The 24,740-nt window shown below is 38.7% G+C and overlaps 1 protein-coding gene across 1 annotated transcript in view; it reads left to right on the top strand.

The window, feature by feature from the left end:
* The window catches only part of LOC126471339 (U3 small nucleolar RNA-associated protein 25 homolog), an 83,471-nt gene that overhangs the window by 28,837 nt on the left and 29,894 nt on the right, over positions 1–24,740 (top strand). The window contains exons 2-4 of the mRNA XM_050099463.1: positions 5,956–6,716; positions 19,927–20,131; positions 20,219–20,374. Coding sequence (XP_049955420.1) covers positions 5,956–6,716; positions 19,927–20,131; positions 20,219–20,374 — 1,122 coding nt within the window. The remainder of the gene's footprint in view (positions 1–5,955; positions 6,717–19,926; positions 20,132–20,218; positions 20,375–24,740) is intronic.

Below are 24,740 nucleotides of genomic sequence, written 5' to 3'. Positions count from 1 at the left end.
AACAGGAAAGGGAATGACTAGTAGGGGCACAAGGCACGCTCTGCCATGCACTGGAAGGTGGCTTACAGAGTATATTTGTAGATGTTGACATAGATTTACAGAGCTGGCAAGCCTCCTCATTCTGAGATGAAGCGTGGATGTCCAACATCTTGTTGCTTACTCGTGGTTTCACCATCCGTAAACTGCTTTCCATTGAAGTTCATAACAGTAGCACATTAACAGCCAAACAGCTTCGCTGTTCCTGTGAAGTATGTTTTCTTACAACATGGTGTAAGGCAACTGCTAAACTCACAGTATCCTGTCACTTTTATCAAACATATTGTTGATCCATTGGTTTGGTATGTAATGGACTGGGAGTTTGGGCAGGTGGATGGCTCTCTTCGATGATGGACATAGGCCACATAAGTGACAAATGAGATTTAGAGAGTCCGGAGGACGAAAGTCCCATTACTGAATCCCGGTGCTGGTATCTGCTGTAATATTGCTGAATATGTTGGAACAAAATTTCTGCCTTAATGCACCCATTCTGTTCTGTGAATGCCTTGTGGAGGGAACTAACTGTAGTGGAATCGAGGGTATTATTCAGGTAGGTTCTTCACTGGTACTGTTTCAAAAGGACTGTCGGGTAGCTACAGCAAAGGATAAGTCAGATTCAGAACTGTAGTCCTTGTTATTGTCACTGGAAGCCTTAAAGTTGGTCCTGCAGTATTACTTTGAGTGCTATTTAGCATTATCTCATTGTTCTTCAGTTACAATCCTTCTGTTCCCCTTGAGCATCCTTACTTTTAGCAGGTGGCAATAGCTATGACTGAATCTTACACTGAGTACAGCCAGTTAGGCCTTATTTTCTGAAAGTATGGATGGGTTGTAAGGATGCCCCATGGACATCAATTTTTCATGTCTCTGTGGCAGTTTGGGCCATCCTGGAGGGGCATTCCATAACTTACTTCCTCTGCCACCAACACAGCTCTTCAGCTGTCATCAGTGTGTGTCTCTTCTTATCCTGTGTAACTATCAGAATCTCCTTTGTTCAGATAAGCACAGATTTCCCTGATGTCCCCATTTTATTGAATATGGAGCTATTGCATAGCATTCTTATCAGCTGTTAGTGCTTGCCAGTCCAATAACTCTCCTGGCTTACCTGTGTCATCTCAACTATTGGTCTTAACGTGTATGCTAAGATACACACGAACCATGTAGGAGCAGGTTGTACACTTTGCTGTGCTACTTTTCCTTACTTACCCCCTCCTCCCTTTATGGGACTGATGCCAGCAGTGTCGGTACAGCCTCTGACACACCATGAAAGTGTCAAATATGACCATGGTTATCTCAACAAAATAGTACAGACCTTGAGAATGAGAATAATTTTTCTTCCTCTCTACAGTTTGTAACCGTCACCTATTGCCCTACTTGGTATGCAGGCAACTTAGCACTCTGTTGCCCCTTTCTTGTGCTTTTGTATATACTTTTTGCACTTATTGCAACACCATCCATAACTTCTTTGCAAATTTTCGCACTGCTGTAACATTTTTGCCCACCCCAGGTTTCATTATCTTCCATCCATACACTACTTTGAATGCGATAGTCTCTGTAGTGCCATTGATCTGATTCTAATCTAGTCTAATCTCTTGTAGTTTGTTCCTCAGTAGCACCATACTTGAACATTGCAAATCTGAAAGTCTAAATGAATGTGGGTGGTATATGCTCAAAATTTACATGGCACCACCATTCAGAATACATCAACACACACTTACTTATTCTTCAGTTTGAGTATTAGTAAGGGCAATTAGTTTACCAACTATGAAAATTTATAAGACCACTGAAAAACATCAGCACCTACAATTAAAGGGGCAAAATTAATTGTTGTGTTAAGGGTGATGAAAAAAGAACCCCTCAGTTCATATTTACATGAAAACATAATACTTTGCCCATGTGCATTATACTTTGGCATCCATTTAATTCGGTCCGTACTGAGCATCACCAAGCCGAACACTCGATAGTTTCAGTGGCAGTAACATGCCACAGTGTCGATACATAATCACAACACAGTTCAGTTGAAATGTTTCTTAATTTAAAGTATTTTAGTAATTTGGAAATCATTAAATGTTAAAGTTCTTCAGTTTCACTTATGTCAGGGCACATATTTTCGCAAAAAGCATGTGCTGTAGTGATTCGAGAATTTCTGTGCAAATTCTAGAACCACTCAGCCTTCTACCGTCTCAAATACATGATATTCTAGATACGAGTGTGGGGTGGTAAAATCCACATATTTGTGTGTGCAGGTCTAAAATCAGTTGTGTGGTGGTTGAACGGCACCGACAAGTGCCTGCTGGACAATCCATAAACATGTTAGTGAGTGTGTATGGAAGAACCATGGAATCCATATGCAGCTTTGTGCTTATTGTGTCACTGACTATTGTTATGTGAAACAAGAAAGGTTGAAAAAGTACTCATAGAGACTCTTGATTCAGCCTTGTTAGAGGCAAGACTTTTTTCAATCTCCTTTTCTGAAAGTCATGGCGTTGAAGCAGACTTTCTTTCGACTGTAAATCAATTTGTCTCTAACATACAACTGTATGAGAGACTTGCTGAAGATACATATTATGTTGAAAGTGAGAATTTTTATTGTGCTTGAAAGTCAAATACATCGTTGATTGACCAAACATAAAGTTTATATGGCTACTTATTTCACCAGTAGGAAAAAGCTTGAAAGTTCCTGAACCTAGTGTTATTCGACAGAGAAGAAGTCAAGAGAATTTCCAGCAGCCGGCTATCCAGTAAAGAAGAGTGGCTTCAAACCCTAAGTAAATCATCTCATAAAGAAGTGGAATGTGGTGTGGGGAAATAAATCAGTATAACCCAGAGCCACACTCACACTTCAAGTCGTCAAAACATTAGAGTGCATGACTGTAGCATGAACCAACACAAAGAGTGCTTACATGATCTTACTTCTGGGCTGTCGAACCGTGAATTGCCAATTTTCAGTGATGTCCGACTACTTACAGGCAGGTGTAGGAACAAACTGTTATATCGTAAATTACATTTTGTTTTGAAAATCGGTTAGGCTGGGTTTCAATGTTTTGGATGAACTACAAGAACTAATGTGATTTCTGCTTAGATAAAATGTTGCTGATCAGAAATTTAGTAGAAAGTACAGGAAAGTTAATGTATCAAAAGTAGATAGACAAAGTTAGAAATTTAACAGTGGTTATGATGAAGCCTGTGATAAAAAATGGGGTTGCTGAGTTTGTATGCTAATTATCACTGCCAATGAACTTGTGTGCTAATTATCTCTTCAGTTAATTAGTTTCTAATAATTTAAAGACCGTTGCATGAAAGTTGGAATGCTTAGTTTTTTGTTGGTGTGGGTGATTAAATGGAATCATGAAAATTATCTCACAAAATTTTACACAGATTATACTATAGTTATCTTTAATTATCTTAAGTGAAATTAAACCTAAATAAGAACATGAGATTTTCGTGTAGGTGTTCCCATGCTGACAGATAAATATATTGAAAATAAGTCAAAATTAGCAAAATAATAATAATAATGATAATAATGTTTATTTGTGGGAGTGCGAGAACATAACAGACAGGAAGAATCCACCATGCTGTGGTACAGATTGTACACTTATAAATTTTTGAATTCTAAGCTGCAACACCAGGTAAGAACATACCCCAGTAATTATGATGACTGTTGACATAATGCCTTAGCATCTTTCCTGTTGCCCTGTGAGCCTTTTCTGTTTGTCATTTGCTTGTGGGTCCAACGTGCTCATTCTTCATTTATAAATTTGTAACAAATGCCAAAGTTGATTAATCACCTGCGACATTAAGTTAGTTCAAAATGGCTCAGAGCACTGTGGGACTTAACATCTGAGGTCATCTGTCCCCCAGAACTTAGAACTACTTAAATCTAACTAACCCAAGGACATCACACACATCCATGCCCGAGGCAAGATTCGAACCTGCGACCGTAGCAGTCACGCGGTTCCAGACTGAAGTGGCTAGAACCGCTCGGCCACACCGGCTGTCCATGAAGTTAGTACCTTCGTCCATAATCTCTGGAGTACCAAACTTTAACAAGCAATTATTAACCATGGCATATGCCTCTGTGTTGGCTTGTTGATTTGGATTAGCTATCGTTTCTATGCATTGTGAAAAGTGGTCAGTTATCATTAGCACATAATGATTCCTTTCTGGTTTCTGCTCAAATAGCCCCATGGTGTCCATACTGATCATCTCAAATGATTTACCAGTTTTTAGTGATTTCTGCCATAGAATATGCTGATGACTTCATTTGGTTTGTTATGTGCATGGTACATAGTTCTTTACATGCTACTCTATGCCACAAATATTGTTTGACAACATGTTATTTGTGTTGTTACACACTCTACATGTCTTGCTAACATATTGTCATGTGCCTACTTTAATAATTCGTTTTGCAAAGTAGCTAGTATCAAGATGTGGGGTCCAAGTTTCATTTGCTTACATAACACTCCGTTGTGTGCAATGAGTTGTGGTGGTGCAACAGATGACTTGCCATCTTCATCGGCTGCTTGCACCATCTGCCATTCTGTAGAGTGTTCATAAAAGAATGTCCCATAAATTTTAACAGTATCAATTGTAAGTGTATAATGTGTTGGTTCAAGATCACAATTAAAGAGTAACTCAAACAGTTTTAGTTAAGTGCATGTGTGAGTACTGCTTCATTGTTTTCCCGCTTGCAGCACCAAATGTGCCACATCCAGAAAATGGCAACTCTTGAGCGTAAAGTGTTTTGTATGCCGCAGTTTTCTAAGAGTGAATCTATAATTTCAGTCCAATGTATGTTTTGTTTAAGAATCATATTTATCAATAATTGTAGTACTAAGTAAAACATCCTACTATTTCCTACAAATTTACAAGAATTATCAAGTTGCCTTTGTAGTTTTTGTCTCAATATGAGACTTCCCCTGAATGTCATTCAGTGCAACAGTTTTGTTTTAAAATATCCTAGCTGTACTTATTTGCAGATGTTTCCATCATCGACACACTCAGAAATCATTTTTGATCGTTAACACATCAACTGGCCACTCTCTCTCTTTTTACTGTCTGTGTCTGAGCTCTGACTTTTGATATGAAATATCCCTGTCCCCCTCCCCCAGTCTTCATGAATTTGTGATACCATTACAGGCTATGACTGTCTATGTTCTTTGAAGATTGCTGTGATTATGCTTTTTTTTTTAATCATTTTCCTGGATCATTTAGATTTTAACAAAAGTTTTCTGGATTGTCCCAATTTTTTGCTAGTAATGAGCTCCTCTGTTTTTGGTAATGGTTTCTAAACTATGTATGCAACTGCGTCATGCAACTTGCTGAACTGAACTGTGCATTGTAAAGTGACAAACACGTTAATCAGTATATTAAACATGTGTGTCAAAGGGGAAATGCTCTTGAGAATACTATAAAATTACACAGAGACAGAATGATTTTGCAAGTTTAACTTCTAAGTAGTCAATAGATACACATAAACTAACATCCTAACTTTTGGAACTTTTAGTTTCTTCCACAGGGAGGAAAAGAGGGATCGATTAGAGAAGGTTAGAAAGGAGAGAAGTAATTCAGATTTAATCCTTATTCTGCATTTGTTATCATATTACTATTTATATTATCTAACATTATGCTATTTTTAGATACATATTACTGATGACGTATTCTCTCTTCACATAGGCCTACATGGTTTTCTCTTAAGACGGGATGCTGTATGACTTGGACACTTCTTTCACTCTACTGCATGCTGTGTTCCTTTTCTTACCTGGAATTTTAAATTAGGCAAGCTACTGTTCTCAAAAGATGGAATTTTGTGTTTATGTCCGTGTGTTTGAACAAGCAAAGCCAGTCTTTATAGTTTAAATGTTAATGACATTAACAGTTATACTGATGAAATGTTGTATTATTATATTTATTCTGCAGGTTGCATCTACTGATGAAGAAAAGGATTACTACAACAATGAGTGTGAAGTTGATGGCAAAGGAAATTCAGGGATTGAAGACAGAAGTGATCGCAAATACATTGAAGAGGAAGAAGAAGAAGAAGAAGAAGAAGCCAAAGAAGATAATTTGTTGGACCCTTTCATCACCCATTTTAATTTTGAACTTGATTCTTCATTACTTGGGGCAGTTACAGAAGAGCCACCACATGTAATAAGATCACATGTAAAATGGCCAGTTCTTGGAAATTTAACAGTTACCCTACCATGTTCTATTGAAACAAGCACCAGTGATAAATTTGGGGAAGGAAAAATATCTATTAGTGAACAGAAAACTTTTGCTAAACAGGGCACAGTCCCTAAAATTGTTGAAGGTCCTGGCTGGCTGAAATTTTATGTGAAGTCTCAAATTCAGAACAACCTGACAAAAGCCAATTACTGTAATTTGAAGACAGATGAAACTAAAGAAATCATTTCCCTCACTCCATTGCAACGTGAATTGTTCTCAGTAATTTTAAAGTATCAAGATCTATATTTTCCAGAAAGAACATTTAATAACTGTGAACAGATTAAATTTGTATATTGTCTACACGCCATTAATCACATCTTGAAAACACGACTAAAAATTGTGCATCACAATGCAAAGCTTTTAAAGAAACAAGAAGTACCTGATGAGTTCAGGGATCAAGGCTTAGTAAGGCCAAAAGTTTTAATATTTGTCCCCTTTAGACATTCAGCATACAGGTAACTTTTGGCCATTTATTCAATTATTTGATAATATTTGTTTGTTACCATTTTAGTAACTCTATGTAAAATGACATCTTGTGGTTCATTACTTGCATTCTTCTTTGAATAGACTCATTGCCTATAAACCTGTAGACCATATTCACATTGTGTGTGTGTGTGTGTGTGAGATTTTTTCTCAGGATAGTCTTTCCTAATAATGTCTTTTATTAGATTAGTTGGGCTGGAAAAGATGTGATGAACAAGTAGATGAAGGATTGCAAGAAAGGAAGGGGGGAGAGCAAAGGAAAGGACAAGCTAAGTCATCAAAGAGAGCAGGTAGGTAGTAGTGTGTCGTGGGCACTGAATAGGGTGTTGGGTACAGGATAATGTTCAGTATTAAACACTGAGAGTGCAATGTGGAAAAGATACTTCGATGTATAGACTTGATTATTTATGAATTAACTCAAGTCAGAGGGAAAGAGTGAGAAAGTTGACTGGCTGTGGGGCAGAAGCACAGTTGGAGTTAATTGAAGGACAGGGAATATCAGAGACTTGGGCACAAGAATTGCAGTACCAAAGGGTGTATTGGAAGGAGAGATCCCACCTATCCAATCAGAGAAACTATTGTTGGGGGTTAGATGCAGATGACATGCACTGTTGAACATTGAAACTAAACTTATACTTAACAATATGCTCTACCATCTAGTGGTTAACATTGTTGTTGGTTACAATTTGGTGATACCTCTTCATAGGTTTTTAGGAAATTGACATATTGCCTACTGAAAGTACGTGACCTTTTAATGTTTGTATAACAAGTGGGGAAATGAACATAGTAGAAGAAAAATTGGTAGCTTTGAGAGATGAAATACTGAAGGCAGCAGAGGATCAATTAGGTAAAGAGATGAGAGCTAGTAGAAATCCTTGGGTAACACAAGGGAGATTCAGTTTAATTGATGAAAGGAGACAATAGAAAAATGCAGTAAATGAAGTAGGCAAAAGGGAATACAAACATCTCAAAAACGAGATTGACAGGAACTGCAAAATGGCTAAGCAGGAATAGCTAGAGGACAAATGTAAGGATGTAGAAGCATATATCACTAGGGGTAAGATAGGTGCCACCCACAGGAAAATTAGAGAGACCTTTGGAGAAAAGAGAACCACCTGTATGAATGTCAAGAGCTCATATGGAAAACCAGTCCTAAGCAAAGAAGGGAAAGTAGAAAGGTGGAAGGAGTATATAGAGGGTCTATACAAGGGAAATGTGCTTGAGGGCAAAATTATGGAAATAGAAGAGAGTGTAGATGAAGATGAGATGGGAGATGTAATACTGCATGAAGCGTTTGACAGAGCATTGAAAAGCCAAAGTCAAAACAAGGCTCCAGGAATAGACAACTTTCTGTTAAAACTACTGATAGCCTTCGGAGATCCAGCCATGACAAAACTCTACCATGTGGCAGATGTATGAGACAGGTGAAGTACCCACAGACTTCAAGAAGAATATAATAATAACAATTCCAGAGAAAGCAGGTTCTGACAGGCATGGAAATTGCCGAACTATCAGTTTAATAAGTCATGGTTGCAAAATACCAACATGAATTCTTTACATACGAATGGAAAAACTGGTAGAATCCAACCTCAGGGATGATCACTTTGGATTCTGAAGAACTGTATGAACACGCAAGGCAATACTAACTCTGCAACTTCTTGTAGAAGGTAGGTTAAGGAAAGGCAAACAGATGTTTATAGTTTTTTGTAGACTTAGAGAAAACTTTTGACAATGTTGACTGGAATACTCTCTTTCAAATTCTTAAGATGTTAGGGATAAAATACAGTAGCAAAAGCCTATTTACAATTTGTGAGGAAACCAGAAGGCAGTTATAAGACTAGAGGGGCATGAAAGGGAAGCAGTGGTTGAGAAGGGAGTGAAACAGGGCTGTAGTCTATCCTCAATGTTATTCAATCTGTATATTGAGCAAGCAGGGGGGGGGGGGGGGGGCAACTTTGGAGTAGGAATTAGAGTCTAGGAAGAAGAAATAAAAGCTTTGAGGTTTGCTGATGACATTGTAATTCTGTCAGAGACAGCAAATGACTTGGAAGAGCAGCTGAATGGAACAGACAGTGTATTGAAAGAAGGAAATAAGATGAACATCAACAAAAGCAAAACAACGATAATGGGATGTAGTCAGATTAAATCAGGTGTTGCTGGGGGAATTAGATTAGGAAATGAGACAGTTAAAGTAGTAAATGAGTTTTGCTATATGGGAAGCAAAATTACTGATGAGAGTCGAAGTAGAGGGGATATAAAATGTAGAGTGCCTATGGCAAGGAAAGCATTTCTGAGGAAGAGAAATTTAACATCGAGGTTAGATTTAAGTGTCAGGAAGTATTTTCTGAAAGTAATGGTATGCAGCGTCTGAAAGTAATGGTATGGAGCGTAGTCATGTATGGAAATGAAACATGGACGATAAACAGCGTAGACAAGAAGAGAATAAAAGCTTTCAAAATGTGACGCTGCAGAAGAATGCTGAAGATTAGATGGATAGATCATGTAACTAATGAGGAGATACTGAATAGAGTTAGGGAGACAAGGAATTTGTCGGACAACTTGACCAAAAGAAGGGATCAGTTGACAGAACACATTCTGAAGCATCAAGGGATCACCAGTTTGGTACTGGAGAGAGGCATGAAGAGTAAAAATTGTAAGGGAGACCAAGAGATGAATACAGTAAGCAGAGTCAGAAGGCTATAGATTCCAGTAGTTACTCGGAGATGAAGAGGCTTGCACAGGATAGTGTAGCATGGAGAGTTGCATCAAACCAGTCTTTGGGCTGAAGACCACAACAAAAACAACATAACAATTTGTTACGTCAACGACATGTACACTATGTGATCAAAAGTATCCAGACACCTGGCTGAAACTGACTTAAAAGTTTGTGGCACCCTCCATCGGTAATGCTGGAATTCAATATGGTGTTGGCCCACCCTTAGCCTTGATGACAGCTTCCACTCTTGCAGGCATAAGTTCAATCAGGTGCAGGAAGGTTTTTTGGGGGATGGCAGCCCATTCTTGATGGAGTGCTGCACTGAGGGGAGGTATCGATAACGGTCGTTGAGGCGCAGCATAAATTCAGCATTCCAAACATCCCAAAGCTGTTCTGTAGGATTCTGTGCAGGCCAGTCCATTACAGGGATGTTATTGTCATGTAACCACTCCGCCACAGGCCATGCATTATGAACAGGTGCTAGATAGCGTTGAAAGATGCAACCATCCCTCTTCAACAGTGGGAAGCAAGAAGATGCTTAAAACGTCAAGGTAGGCCTGTGCTGTGATAGTGCCACACAAAACAACAAGGGGTGCAAGCTCCCTCCATGAAAAACACGACCACACTATAACACCACCACCTCCTAATTTTACTGTTGACACTACACACGCTGGCAGATGACGTTCACCGGGCGTTCTCCATACCCACACCCTGCCATCGGATCGCCACATTGTGTACTGTGATTCATCACTCCACACAACATTTTTCCATTGTTCAGTTGTCCATTGTTTACGCTGCTTACACCAAGCGAGGTGTCGTTTGTCATTTACTGGCATGTTGTGTGGCTTATGAGCAGACACTGGACCATGAAATCCACGTTTTCTCACCTCCCGCCTAACTGTCATAGTACTTGCAGGCGATCCTGTTGCAGTTAGGAATTCCTGTGTGATTGTCTGGGTAGATGATCTGCCTGTTGTACATTATGACCCTCTTCAACTGTCGGCAGTCTCTGTCAGTCAACAGACGAGGTCGGCCTGTACACTTTTGTGCTGTACGTGTCCCTTCATGTTTCCACTTCACTATCACATTGGGAACAGTGGACCTAGGGATATTTAGGGGTGTGTAAATCTTGTATACGGACGTATGACACAAGTGACACACAATCACCTGACCACGTTCGAAGTCTGTATATATATACAAAAAATATTTACGTTACTGGTTCAGCTTCACACAGACAAACAAATACAGCTGGCACTTCAAGCATCATAAAGGCATTTAACATTTCAGTGACTGTACATATCATCACGTCAGTCTGTTATTGTGTTCTTTTCCTATTATTTAATTCCAGTCCCCTATCACAGCTAAATTTTCCTCTCCTTTAAATATGTGGATATTTTTTTTTTTTTTTATTTCACATATATTCTTTCAATCTGTTCATCATTTGTGCTTTTAATTGGCATATGACCTTATACCAGGATATTCAATAATTAAAGTAACAAATTAATGAAGAAAAAAAACTTTTTAATGAAACAATGGAAAATCCATGATGAAATCTGACAATATTAGAGAAGGAAAGTTGCTACTCACCATACAGCGGAGATTCTGAGTCATGATAGGCATAACAAAAAGATTCACACAGCTATAGCTTTTGGCCATTAAGGGCTTTGTCAGCAAACACGCAAAGGCAACTTGCACACATGGCTGCAGTCTCAGACAACTGAAACCACACACAAACTTTTTAATGAGACTTTTACTACTTCTCAACATAATTCCTACAAAATATTAACGCACTTGTCCCCATAATGAATAAGTTTTTTTTATACCTGAAGCAGAGAAGGTTTTGTTGTGTTGTTTGAGTCACTTTCCCACAGATTCCTTGACCGCCTCATTGTTCCTGAACTTTTTTCCCTCATGAACCTCCTTGAGGGGACCAAACAAATGAAAATCTGAGGGAGCCAAATCTATACTATAGTGAGGATGAGGTAATATTTCCAGACCCATTTTTTCAATGGTTTCTGCCATCAGCTGGGTGGTGTGAGGACAAGCATTGTTGTGTAACAATATCACACCTTTTCTTTGAGGCCCTTGAAGTTTGTATTCCATTGCTGGCTTTACTTTTTTCATCAGCATGTCTGAGTTTAAGGCATTGTTTATTGTTCCTGATCTTCCAAATAATCAAATACGATGATACTTTGCACGTCCCAAAAGATGGACAACACTTTTCTCTTATGGTGCTTGTATTCAGAATTTCTTTCAGACAGATGAGTTTATGTGCTTCCATTCGATGCTTTTGTCTTGTTGAGTCTGGTTCAAAATGGTAAGCCCAAGTTTCATTGCAAATTAAAATCTTGTTTAGAAAGGGATGTACAATTTCATATCATTCTTTCAAGTCTCTGCACAATTTAAATCTTGTTTCATTGCATTGTTCATATAACTCTTTTTGAGACCCACCTTTCACTTGTTTTGCTATACTTGAATCTATTACTGACAACATTATGAACTATTCCAACATTACCACAACTTTTTTTGTTATATATTTAACTGCAATGCATTGATCTTAACAAAAAATGGCATTAGTGCTGGTTTCTCGCAAAGGATTTACACTTCTGTGCCCACTTATAAAAATTTCCACAGTTCATTAAACTTTCAACATAATGTAAAATCATTTGAGAAAAGGTGTTAGCTGGGTTTTTCACCTTCAGAAGTCATAAAGTGAATTACTCAACTTCGTTCAACTAATATGTAAAATTCAAGCAGACACACCATCGTTAAATACAATATTGACGTTAAAAACAAATCTAATTTTGTTGTCAAGAAGAATACTCAGTTTTTGACAACATAATGTAATTTGATATATAAAAAATCAACTCACCAAGCGGCGGTAAAATGCACAAATAAAAAAAGGTTATAATTAGGCAAGCTTCCAGAGCCAGTGACTCCTTCTTCAGGCTGAAGGGTTGAAGGGGAACAAGTGGGGTGAAGGAAAAGGACTGTAGAGCACTAAGAAAAGAGGTAGATTTCAGAAAAGTCATCCAGAACCACACGTCAGGGGCGATTTACTAGATGGGATGAGAAGGAAAGCTTTTCTTCTCATCCCATCCAGTAAGTTTCCCATGACACGTGGTTCTTAGTAATTTTTCCTAGACCTCTCCAGCCCTTTTCCTTCCCTCCTCTTCCCTTCCCTTCTCTTCCCTTCCCTTCCCTTCCCTTCCCTTCCCTTCCCTTCCCTTCCCTTCCCTTCCCTTCCCTTCCTTTCCACCCTTCTGTCTGAAGAAGAAGTCACTGGCTCCGAAAGCTTGCCTAATTATAACCTTCTTTTATGTGTGTGTTCTGCCGCCACTTGGTGAGTAGATTACTTTATAATTTTTATTGTCAGCTGTTTCAGCTAATCTCAATGATGGAAACTTAAAATCATGAAAAATAAAGAAAGAAAAAGAAAGGGCTCCTGCTACAAACTTTCATTTCTACATCAGTTCCTTTGTTTAATTATTGAGTGTCCCTCATACTACCATGGTGGGTGTTGCCTGTGTGTCTATCTTGGCTATGATAATGCATTCACTATGCTGTTCATAGTAGTGTAAGTTCATTCTTATACCTACTCCTGCATTAGCACTGTTTGATTTTGTGTACTCATTTGTCATAAGCTTTCTTCCTCCTGCCACCAAACTTCACTAATTTCCACTATATCTCACTTCCCCTTTACATTACCTTTTTAAATTTTCTAATCTACCTGCCTAATTAAGAGATATGAAGTTCCAACCCATAGTATATTAGTTTTGTTTTTCCCATTGGTGACATTCACCCATGCAGTCCTTGCCCAGAGATCGATATTTTACCCAAATTGATGCAGGCATCATTTAACCATATAATAGAGCTGTGCTGTTGGGAAAAATAGTGGCTGTAGCTTCCCCTTACTTAAGCTATCTGCAATACCAGCACAACAGAGTCATTTGACTGATATTATAAGACCAGTTCAGTCTGTCTTTCTGACTGTTGCACCTGCAGCTACTGAAAAGATTGCTGTTACTCTTCAGGAACCACATGTTTGCTTGGCTGCTCCACAGATACCCTCCAGTGTGGTGGCATCTGCAATATGGCTGACTGTATTTTGAGACATGCAAGCCACCCTACCTCAGCAGGTTCCGTAATTCGTGGAAGGTGGATGATACAGTTGTAAAATAGCTGCAGCAGTGGATTAATGTGTGGTAGCATAACAACTGCCTTCATAATAGTCTCACCTCAGAATTGTTAACACAAAAGCCTCTAACAAGAATCAACATGCTACTTATACAGAGCTCATAAATTGAAAGAAAGAAAATAGGAAAAACCATTCCACAAGTGAAATATACTTACTGCAATTTCTAAGGGTGCACTTCAGTATGAGAGCCTCATATGAGGCACAGAAAATATTTCCCCTGGTCTGATTTTAGCTTAGTGATAAATGAACAAAATTGATATTTTTAATTAATGTGGATAACTACTGAAAGATGATAAAGGTAAAATAGTATGTGAATTTCTTGTCATAGCAGTTGTTGATTTTCATGACAAAATTTGCATGTTTGATATGTACCTAAGGATGCATGTGAATGTACGTCCCATCTCTGTAGTCCTCCACAAATATCAAGCAGTTTTAATAAATTTTGCTTTGTGACATAGTTTCTGGATTTAAAAGTATTTCTAGCTTGGAAAGATTTCATCAAATTTGCAAATGTGTAAATCAACACCAGCTACAAAGCAAAAATTACTGTAGAACTGTGGATGCTCGCTCAAAGGCATCCAGTTTTTAAGGTATCACTAAAGCTCTCTTGGGGAGTCAGTTATCACCTGTAAGAGCACATGTGATGACAGACACTTTTGTTTTGTGTTCCATTGGCATCCGCACATCCTGTGCATCTGATTCCCTCATAATGTCTATTTGGAATGACTTCCACATATGATCATTGCTTGCATTCCTGACAATGCTGGATGCTAAGGGATGATGACTGTTCCGTTTATAGTATTATATTATTTTTCCAGCTCTTAAATTTCCACATCTCCCTGACAAACAGTTCTGACTTAAGTGATGACACCTTCTTATTTATCTTGTTCAACACATCGCACAGTATCCTATCCTTGATCATTTCATGTATGCTTTTGTGTCTCAGCATGCAGCTTTCTCCATCTGTTGTATAGCTGTCCATTGCACACTCCGTGATGGTATGATGTGGCAGTCTCAGCTGTCTGCAGTGGCATATATAACAGAAACAACATGACTTGATACACATAAACTATTTCATTTACTGTGGAGAGGCTTTTCATTAATCATATTGGTACTGTGTTTATAAAAGTTTTCCCAGCAGATAGACAATACCATCATCTTTTACATGTGCATCCGGGACAGTATTGTTTCTTCTTCCGATATTTCGGTTGATAACATTTCCAGCTTGATAAATCATGGAAAGCATGGATTTCATGTCTGCATTCTTTGAGGAATTGTTGTTCTGAATCTTCACTGCCTAGCATTCCAACACATGCCATCCATTTCAGTAATCAGCCACATATTTTGTAAGCACTGTAAAGTTTCTGACCTGTATACTGCCATATTGTGGTACTCTACTACCTAGAATATTGTTTGTAAAATGTCCTGTTATTTAATAGAACTGGTAGATATGTAGTTTCTGTACTATTTTGGTTCTTTTTTCATGATAGTACATCTCAGTGAGCTAGTTCATAAGTGTGCACCAAGGCTCTGAACAGCCACCAAGTGTCATACCTAACTGAAGACACACTAAAAGAATATTTAGAAAAACATAAACATTATTATCAAGTTGAAATATAGATTACTGTCTTTTGTGCATACTTGACCATTGAAAAAGTAAATATCACAATCAATAGTCATAGGATGAAAACATTAGGGGTCACAAAAGGCAATAGTAAAAAATTTTACAGTGTAAGTAAAGTAATGCAGTCCCTATCTAATCTTAATACACTGAGGTGGTAAATGTCATGGGATAGTAATATGTACATATACAGATGGTATCATTTACACAAGGTATAAAAGGGCAGTGCACAGGAATTAACACTTTGAACACGGAATAGTAGTTGGGGCTAGGCGCATGGGACATTCCATTTCGGAAACTGTTAGGGAATTCAGTATTCCGAGATCCATAGTGTCAAGAGTGTGTCGAGAATGCCAGAGTTTAAGCATCACCTTTCACGATGGACAACACAGTCTTCAATTAATGACCAAGAGCTGGGGTGTTTGCATAGAGTTGTCATTGCTACTACACAAACACACTGCATCAAATAACTGCAGAAATCAATGTGAGACGTACAGCAAATTTATCTGTTAGGATAGTGGTGAAATATGACATAATGGGGTATGGTAGCAGATGACCAACATGAGTGTCTTTGCTAATAGCACGGCATTGCCTGCAGCGCTTCTCCTGGTTTCAAGCATGTCGGTTGGACACTAGATGACTGGAAAACTGTGGCCTGGTCAGGTGAGTCACAATTTCAGTTGGTAGGAGCTAATGGTAGGGTTCAAGAGTGGTGCAGGCCCCATGAAGCCATGAACTCAAGTTGTCAACAAGGCACTGTGCAAGGTGGTGGTGGCTGTATAACGGTGTGGGATGTTTGCATGGAATGGACGGGCTATTGTGGTCCAAGAACCAGTCATTTGGCTACTCGGAGGTCTCCGACTTCATGTACCCAAACAACAAAGGAATTTTTATGGATGACAGTGCATCATGTCACCAGTCCACAATTGTTCTCGGTTGATTTGAAGAACATTATGGACATTTCAACCAAATTATTTAACCAACCAGATCACCTACCATGAACATTGAATATTTGTGGAACATAATGGAAATGTCAGTTCATGCACAAAATCCAGAACTGGCAACACTTTTGCAATTATGGACAGCTCTAGTGGCAACAGGGCTCATTACTTCTGCACGAGACTACCGACGACTTATTGAGTCCATACCATGTTGTGTTGCTGCACTACTCCAGACAAAATAAAGTCCGAAGCAATATTAGGAGGTGTCCCATGACTTTAGTCACCTCAGTGTAAAATGAACTTGAAAACATGTAAAAGGACTAAACAATGAGAAGGGATTCATTACAAAGTTAAATTTCCGTTATTTTATAGAACTTTCTGTTTGGCCATAGTCTCAGTAATGATATAGGTGATAGCCAAAAGAATTTAATTACTGTTATTTGTGATAAAACTGTTATCTTGTAGGTTTAGACTCTGCAGTTTCATGCAAAGTGTACCTTCAGTTTATATTGTAGTTCCTACACAATTTCTGACTTAATTTGAAGAGTTTCTGGGTTTGTAACTTTTGTTCTGCAGTGAACAATCCCCACCATGCTAAATATGCTCTCTTCCGCTAGATTTTGATTCATGTATTGTTTTTCAGTGTGAAAAATCTTCTGTCTGGCTACTATAGAAAGGGCCAAGTTTGGGTGCTTTATCTTTTTAGGTATCTGATTTTGTATTCTTGTCATGTTTCTCTTTCCAACCTGGCAACTTATGCACATACTTTTTTTTTCTTTGAGATTATTGCAGTAAGTGTACTGTTTATATTAAGGTATATACAAGGTTTAGTTATAAAGTAGTGATAACACTGCCATAACATAAAGGATGTGCATCAAATGGCATGCACACTGTCTGTAGTTGACAGCAGAAGGTCAGTTGAAGTAGTCCAGTGAGTGGTGACAGCTATGTTTGAGTCATTTGCTGTATGTACTGTCTGAAAGCGTGGGATGCCAATTCAAGCACCCTAACAGATGGTCACTGCAGCCTAGTACTCCCAATTTCTGGCTAATTCACCTTCCTCTTGCACTGAGAAGAAAATGATAGTGTCTTCTTGCACTGAATCACTTCGTGACAATACATGATGCCACACGGGAAACCCCGTGCAGGAGTTTCCTGTGTATGGTGGAGGTGAGACATACTGAAACGTCCACAGAATTACTCCGGTATGAGTCCAAGCGATTATGATCTGTTGGCCAAAATGAAGTAATCTCTTTGTGTCGTGCACTACAACACAGAGAAGACATCATCTTGTCATAGGGCAGTCGTTGTGAGATATTGACAGAGATGATTGCACTGACACTACATGACATCTTCCATCTGTGAAGGGAAAGGTGATTGAGATGTGGAGTGATTATATTGAGGGTATGTAATTTGGAGAATGCCTGTCAATAAAATCTGGTATAAATTACAACAGTGTTGTCACTACTTTTTATCCAACCCATGTACACTGTCCAGCCATATTAATATGCCTGAAAAAGCACCTTTTGCAGTGTGGACCACTGTGTGATATGCAGGAATAGAGTCAGTAACATTCTGGAACATGTGGAGCCATGCCAACTCCAGTGCCACACCCAGCTGCAGTATGTGATCCCAAGGTTCTCTATTGGGAAATCTAGAGGGTTTGGCGGCCGGAGGCATATGGTAAACTCATCCTGGTGCTCGTCAAACCCCACATGTGCACTGTGAGCTGTGTGACATGCATTGTCTTGCTGGCAGATGCCATCATTCTGAGGAAAAACAAACTGCATGTAGGGGTGGACATGGTCCCCAAGGATAGATGCAGTGTGCTTTCCAGAATTATGAGATGACCCAGGGAATGCCACGATAACATTCGTAGATCATAATGCTCCCTCCTCTGGTCTGAATTGTACTGACGATTGTGGCAAGGTGTTTCCTTTTAGACATTTCATGCAGATGGAGAATAAAATGTGATTCATCTGAAAAGGCCATCCAGTTGTGGTACACTTCTGTTAGTCCCTTGGCTCATCTGGGTCATTGGGCAGTTAGTCGCTCAACATTTGCGTGTCTATTAACTCATACCCATATCCACAGCTAACGTTCCTCCCTGTCATCTATGGCCTCCGGTGCCCCACAGTTGCCAGAGTGCCGGTTTTGGATAGTGCCATTTTGTCATGCACGGTAGATTTTAACCCAAGTGACACACGAACAGTTTACAAATGTAGCCATTTTGGAAATGCTTCCACCTTTGGCTCAAAAGCCAGTGCTCATGCTCGTGGAACATCAGATAAACCACTCCATTTCCCCATTATGACAATCACAGGTTCGAATCCTGCCTCCGGCATGGATGTGTGTGATGTCCTTAGGTTAGGTAGGTTTAAGTAGTTCTAAGTTCTAGGGGACTGATGACCTCAGATGTTAAGTTTCATAGTGCTCAGAGCCATTTGAACAATTTAAACCCATTATGACAATGACTGTACTGTTTCTCACGTTCCCCTAACATGCTTTATATGCTCTCCTCTGCTAGTGCTGCCACCTGCCATTCTGTGATATAGCATTTGGGGAGAGAGATAATGTGAATTGTGCAGAGCTGTAGTCATTATCGTTTAGTTGCATCAAAAATTGTCTGTCCAGAAACGTGCACAGGTATAGATACATGTGTGTTTAGAATGTTATGGCAGTTCTGGAACACTGGATAAATGTTAATTCCTTTTAGTTTTGGTGTGTGGCTTGGTATTTACCTTTCCTCTACAATGAGGTACAACATCACCAGCAGCTATTCTCTCTTCCGTGTTGTCGTCGTCTCCGAAAAGGTCCATTTAAAAGGGCTGGGAGGTGGAGAATAGGACATAGCTAGGTATGAGAATGAAAACTTGCGATTTCCACATATTATAACTTTTAATTAAAACAATACCAGGAGAGAACCATTACAATGTCTTTATTGCACAAGCCCAAATGACCGACAGATCGGTGAGGTACATTAAAAAAAAATTGATAGTTTTGTTGTTCTCCCTATAATATTTTTGCTGCATGGGGAAGGTACGAATATTTATTCATATGTGAAGGTCTTTAAAGAACCTACACAGTGAGTAGTTATTGCATGTTGATAGCCAAAAGAATATAATTACTGTTATTTGTGATAAAACTGTTACCTTGTAGGTTTAGACTCTGCACATAGATTGTTGTTGTTGTTGTGATCTTCAGTCCTGAGACTGGTTTGATGCAGCTCTCCATGCTACTCTATCCTGTGCAAGCTTCTTCATCTCCCAGTACCTACTGCAACCTACATCCTTCTGAATTTGTTTAGTGTATTCAGCTCTTGGTTGCCCTCTACGATTTTTACCCTCCACGCTGCCCTCCAATGCTAAATTTGTGATCCCTTGATGCCTCAGAACATGTCCTATCAACCGGTCCCTTCTTCTTGTCAAGTTGTGCCACAAACTCCTCTTCTCCCCAATTTTATTCAATACCTCCTCCACATAGATAGTGGACAATGTAGTTCTGTGTTTTCAATTTCTTGACCACAAAGTTTCTTGTTGCATTGATTTCCACATAGTAATATAGTCTTCGTTGTGAATTTGACGTATCTCTTCCTTGTGTGTCCACTTTTTACTTGTGTACTGACAGAGTATAATCTTCTTCTGGCAACACCAAATATTAGAGAAATGTGAAATTGGCCTCAGTTGTATGAATTTATTTATTGCAGAATTGTGCAGATGATGATATCAATTCTTTTGCCAGATGAAAAAGCAAATGTTATCAATAAAAGCCGGTTTTTTGAGGAATACACTGGAGAGAGTGTTGCAATGCCAAAAAAGAATCCAAAACCAGAGGATTATGAGCTTACTTTTGCAGGAAATACTGATGACAATTTCAGGATAGGTTTATCAGTTACAAAGAAGAGTTTAAAGGTATGTATTTTTTTTTCTTTTTTAAGAAATGCTTGTTTTGTGTGTATCTTTATTATGCTCCCATAATGTAATTTTTTATCTTTACAGTTATATGCTGATTTTTATTCAGCAGATATAATAATTGCATCACCATTGGGACTACGTGTTGTTATTGGTGCTGAAGGTGAGAAAGAGCGGGACTTTGATTTTCTGTCATCCATAGAAGTCTTAATACTGGATCAGACTGAAATATTTTTGATGCAGGTAACACACTTGTAATAAAACTTTGTGAAAGGCAAATAGAAGGTTTTAAATGAAGGCAGTGCAAAATATGTGATTCAATGTATTTTAACCAATGGTGAAACAGATATATCCATCTTCTTGCAGATTCATGTATTTCTCAGAATGTAAACTTATACGTAGAAAGCTTTGATGTTTCATAAATGTCCATTCCTGCAATTTATTTAGTAAAGAAGGAAGCAGTAGGCTGTTCTCCAGGCAAAAAAAAAATCTGTTGGATTTAATGAAATTCCTCTGATAAAAAATATACAAGTTCTACTCACAAACATCATTATGTGGTTGTAGCTATTTGCATTTAAATGCCCCATGTGTACTGCAATAAAAATACTTTTTCCTGCTATAAATTTTGAAAACTGCCATTGCAGGTTTATTGTTGGAACATATTAGAGAGACAACCATTAGAAAAAGAAAAGACTCATGGAGCTAATAATCAAAGATGACTGAACAACAGTGTGTGAATTGATGGAAATAAAACTTTTAAACTTTCTCATTTTAAGTAATTAACATTTCTGTACATAATTTGGCACCATATCTAAACACTTTCTCTCTCTCTCTCTCTCTCTCTCTCTCTCTCTCTCTCTCTCTATCATTATTAGTTGTGCCATTTGTTAAGGTTAAGGAAAAGCAGAAGGCATGTACTTAGTGCCAGTCATAACTGTATGTCTGTTTGCTAACTATTACCCCTCATATGTGTATGATGGGTGACATGTCACATGATGCATAATCATGTCCACCCTGGCAAATGCACACACACACACACACACACACACACACACACACACACTCACCCTCACCCTCACCCTCACCCCCCCCCCCCCCCCATCCCCCCCAGCCGTGGGCTCACAACACTTGTGTGGTGATCATGGAACCCTGAATCATTATGGTACTTTTTCCTTTCCTATGTTGCATTCTTTCTCTTTGACTATATATTTTCTCAGACTTAGTCTGTAGAATGCTCACATCAAAATTCGTTTTTAGCATATCAGTTGTGTCTTTTCCCACTTTGTTTGTCTATTTCATGTGTCTTATTTCAATCCATTCATGTTTCATCCCCATATCCAGGTTTGACCTCCACCTTTTCAAATCCCAAATCATTTTACAGAAGTGCAAGTTTTATGGTGAAGGTTACCTAATACTCGGCATGATAGCAAGTTCATTTGATAGATCTTTAGATACCCTTTTGCTGCTGTTAACTGCACATACACACAGAGTAGTAGTGTCTGTCTGTTTAGATGCACTTGGACTCCGGGTAGTGTCCATCAAGCCATATTGCGTTTACTCTGGCTATATATAAGAAGAGCCCTCATTCAGAGCAGGTGGCATGATGGAAACACATAACACATGGCACAGTGAAAGACCAAAGTTATCTAATGGTGACCATGACACTCTGACAGTATCTTCAGACAGACCTGGTGCTTCAGTGCAAATCATTGCAACCCTAGGACTTTTCCCTCAGTAGCCACATCGTGGGAGGATTACAAATTCAAGCAAACTGCATAATCAGTTGGCACTGAAGTATTCATCTTAGCTTTTGAGGGGGATTCACTTCCCAAGAAAATCGGTCATGGGCTACTATTCTTATGTGTAGCCATATTCACCCCCCACCCACCTTGATGTAGTGCCTCAAATGCCAGTGTTTTGCACATATGTCTTCCCGTTGTATGAACAACGCAGTGTTTGGAGACTGTGGTCAATCTCTTCATAAAAACTCATCATGTGAGCGACCACCTTTCTGTGTCAGTTACGGAGGTGATCACCCTCCCCAGTACCTGAAGTGTGTTGTCCTAACTAAGAGAAATATAAAATCCCAGAACTTTAGTATTTCCTCTTTCCGTATCCTTAATGTCGACATCTGGTAGTCACGCAAATAAATTAGCTGTTGGGAGTTTTGTGCCCTTCCCTCTTGTGGTTCTTGCTGTTCCATCTTAGGGAAGAGTATCAAGGTGCTACTGTCATTTGCACTGATGACAATAAAACCATAGATAGGTCAGGATATGTATGCCTTTACACCTACTGCCAGCTATCTTGGTCATCCCCATTTTACTCTGTTTTTAATACTTTTGATGTGTTTAACCCATTATTTGCAGCAAACTACTTCATTTTTTTAATAGTGCTTCTCCATATAGCTGTCTAGTGAAAGCAACATCTTGACATTTGCTTAGCCTGGAAATTAGCTAATGATGAAAGAACACTGGAAAATCTTTCTATGTATCCTCTGAGAGAGTGGGCTCTATTCCCATCTTTAACACTTTGACTAACAGATTTGGGATGGGATGGTTGTAGGAGAGATACCACGTGCCAGATCATGCATTCTGAGGGACACTCGACTGCAGTCACCCACATATCGACCTGACTATTTCTCTTAGCTAATTTTACTATTATCAGTCCTACTGATATTTATTCTATCTAAAGCCATTTCACTTCTTCTAGTGCAGATCTCCTCTCCGCCCAAGTGGAAAGAATTTTTTATTCCATTGCTATCTTCCCTGGATATGGACTGACCCATATACTTTTACCTCTCATTCATTGTTATCAGTATTGCTTTTAGTATCCCAATATTTACCACTCCTTCATATTATCACAGTTCATTCAAATTTCTGGATGATGCATCTAACTCCAGATGGAATGTTCCATACATGAGGGGCTTATGACCTTGTGTCGCTTAATCACCCCCAATCCAACCAATCAAGCAGCAAACCAACCATCCCTCAAGTAAATTCTGTTTTTCATTCTTAACCTACCTTCTTTTTACTTTCTCAGCAGCTCATCTTTCTGGTTTTTACACATATTTTTGAGTATGCAAACACAGAATTGTGGTCATTTGATTATTTTTGGAAGAATTACTCTGTTGATTCACACTTTGAGAAGGGATGGCCAAAAATTCATTTTAATTGAGTTGGTATTGCTCCCCTGTAACTAAGCATATTCATAATGGCATAGTCAGCCTCATGATCACCCACATTCCTGAATATGAGAAACAGTTTTTCAAATAATTATAAAAGCTTTCCATTTATAATTGCAAGCAATTATTCCGTTAATAATTGATCAACATAAAATGATATATAATTTGGTTGGAGTGAAGCATGAATAGTTTTAATATTTCTCTCATTTTATTTTTCTTTTGACTGTATTTATCATGTTGGCAATAGTTTTTCATAGCCTGCAGCTCCAGTCCTCTGCCAGTCAAATATCTGAGTTAATTCTGCAGCTGACCAAACCAGGATAATGAACTGCAGTGCAGCATACCACACCATTATGTTATCAACTTGTGTCATAGAGCTATGAGGCAGGTCAAACCCAATTCTCAAAGACAGCAATTAAAACAAAAAGTAATTTCTGTGTGTGCCTTATTCATTATTGCATGTTTGTGATCGCATTACTCATCCCAATCCATTATTTAGTTTAGGAGGTTTTTGGCAGTTCACACTTACATTTATTTCCCTATATTCTGCAACCGTGAAATCCTCTTCTGGCTCCTATCCCTAAGATGCTATCATAGCAACTGCCAATTATTGTTTAATAGTTGCAAAATTTCTTTTCTTTCTCATGCTGGCTGTGGGATTTTGAGGAGAATCCAGTAAATCCATGTCTCTAATGCTGCTCATCTTCGCATGGTCAAAACTTTCAATGTCCAACCTTCCATACTATGTAATAATATCAATTACCTCATAGCATTTTATAAACTGAATTTTTATATCTAGTGTGAACTCTGCATTACTACAAACATTCTTCAATTTCATACAAGCATCATGTGATTAATAAACAAATTTGATCATTTCTGAGTTCCACATTCATTGAGTTCCTTCATTTATCACAGCTCCAACACTTAAAAATACACTACCTAAAAAAAATAAAAAAATTGAAACACCTAGGTTGGGAAGAGGAAATGAAATGGGACTTCACAGGTTGAGGGGGTATGCAATGTTATTTCAGTCATTACAATATCCAATCAAATTCACAAAGGATTTGGTAGTATGAGCCCACTTACCGGTATGATGTTGCACCCCTCTTTCAGATGCATGCAGTGATTCATTTGGGAAGGGTGTTAAGCGCTGTTGTATCCTTTCCTGAGACAAGTTGGCCCACAACTGCTGTAACGATCCTTGATGCCCAAGAAATCGGCACTGGGACAGAATTGACATCTAAGCTGGACCCACACATGTTCTATCAGGAACAGTTCTGAGTACCACAATACTGTTGCAGGTAACACATGAGGATGCTTGATGTCCCTGACGTACAGTTATACTGTCAGAATTTCCTAAATCACTACAGACCATGACCTGAAGTCATACCTAATTGCTGTCCACATCATGATGCCAGTAGTAACATT

This window comes from Schistocerca serialis, chromosome 1, assembly GCF_023864345.2.
Source record: "Schistocerca serialis cubense isolate TAMUIC-IGC-003099 chromosome 1, iqSchSeri2.2, whole genome shotgun sequence".
In the NCBI taxonomy this organism is placed as follows: Eukaryota; Metazoa; Arthropoda; class Insecta; order Orthoptera; family Acrididae; genus Schistocerca; species Schistocerca serialis.
Note: the sequence above shows the minus strand (reverse complement) of the source record. Positions and strands in the feature narration are given on the sequence as shown.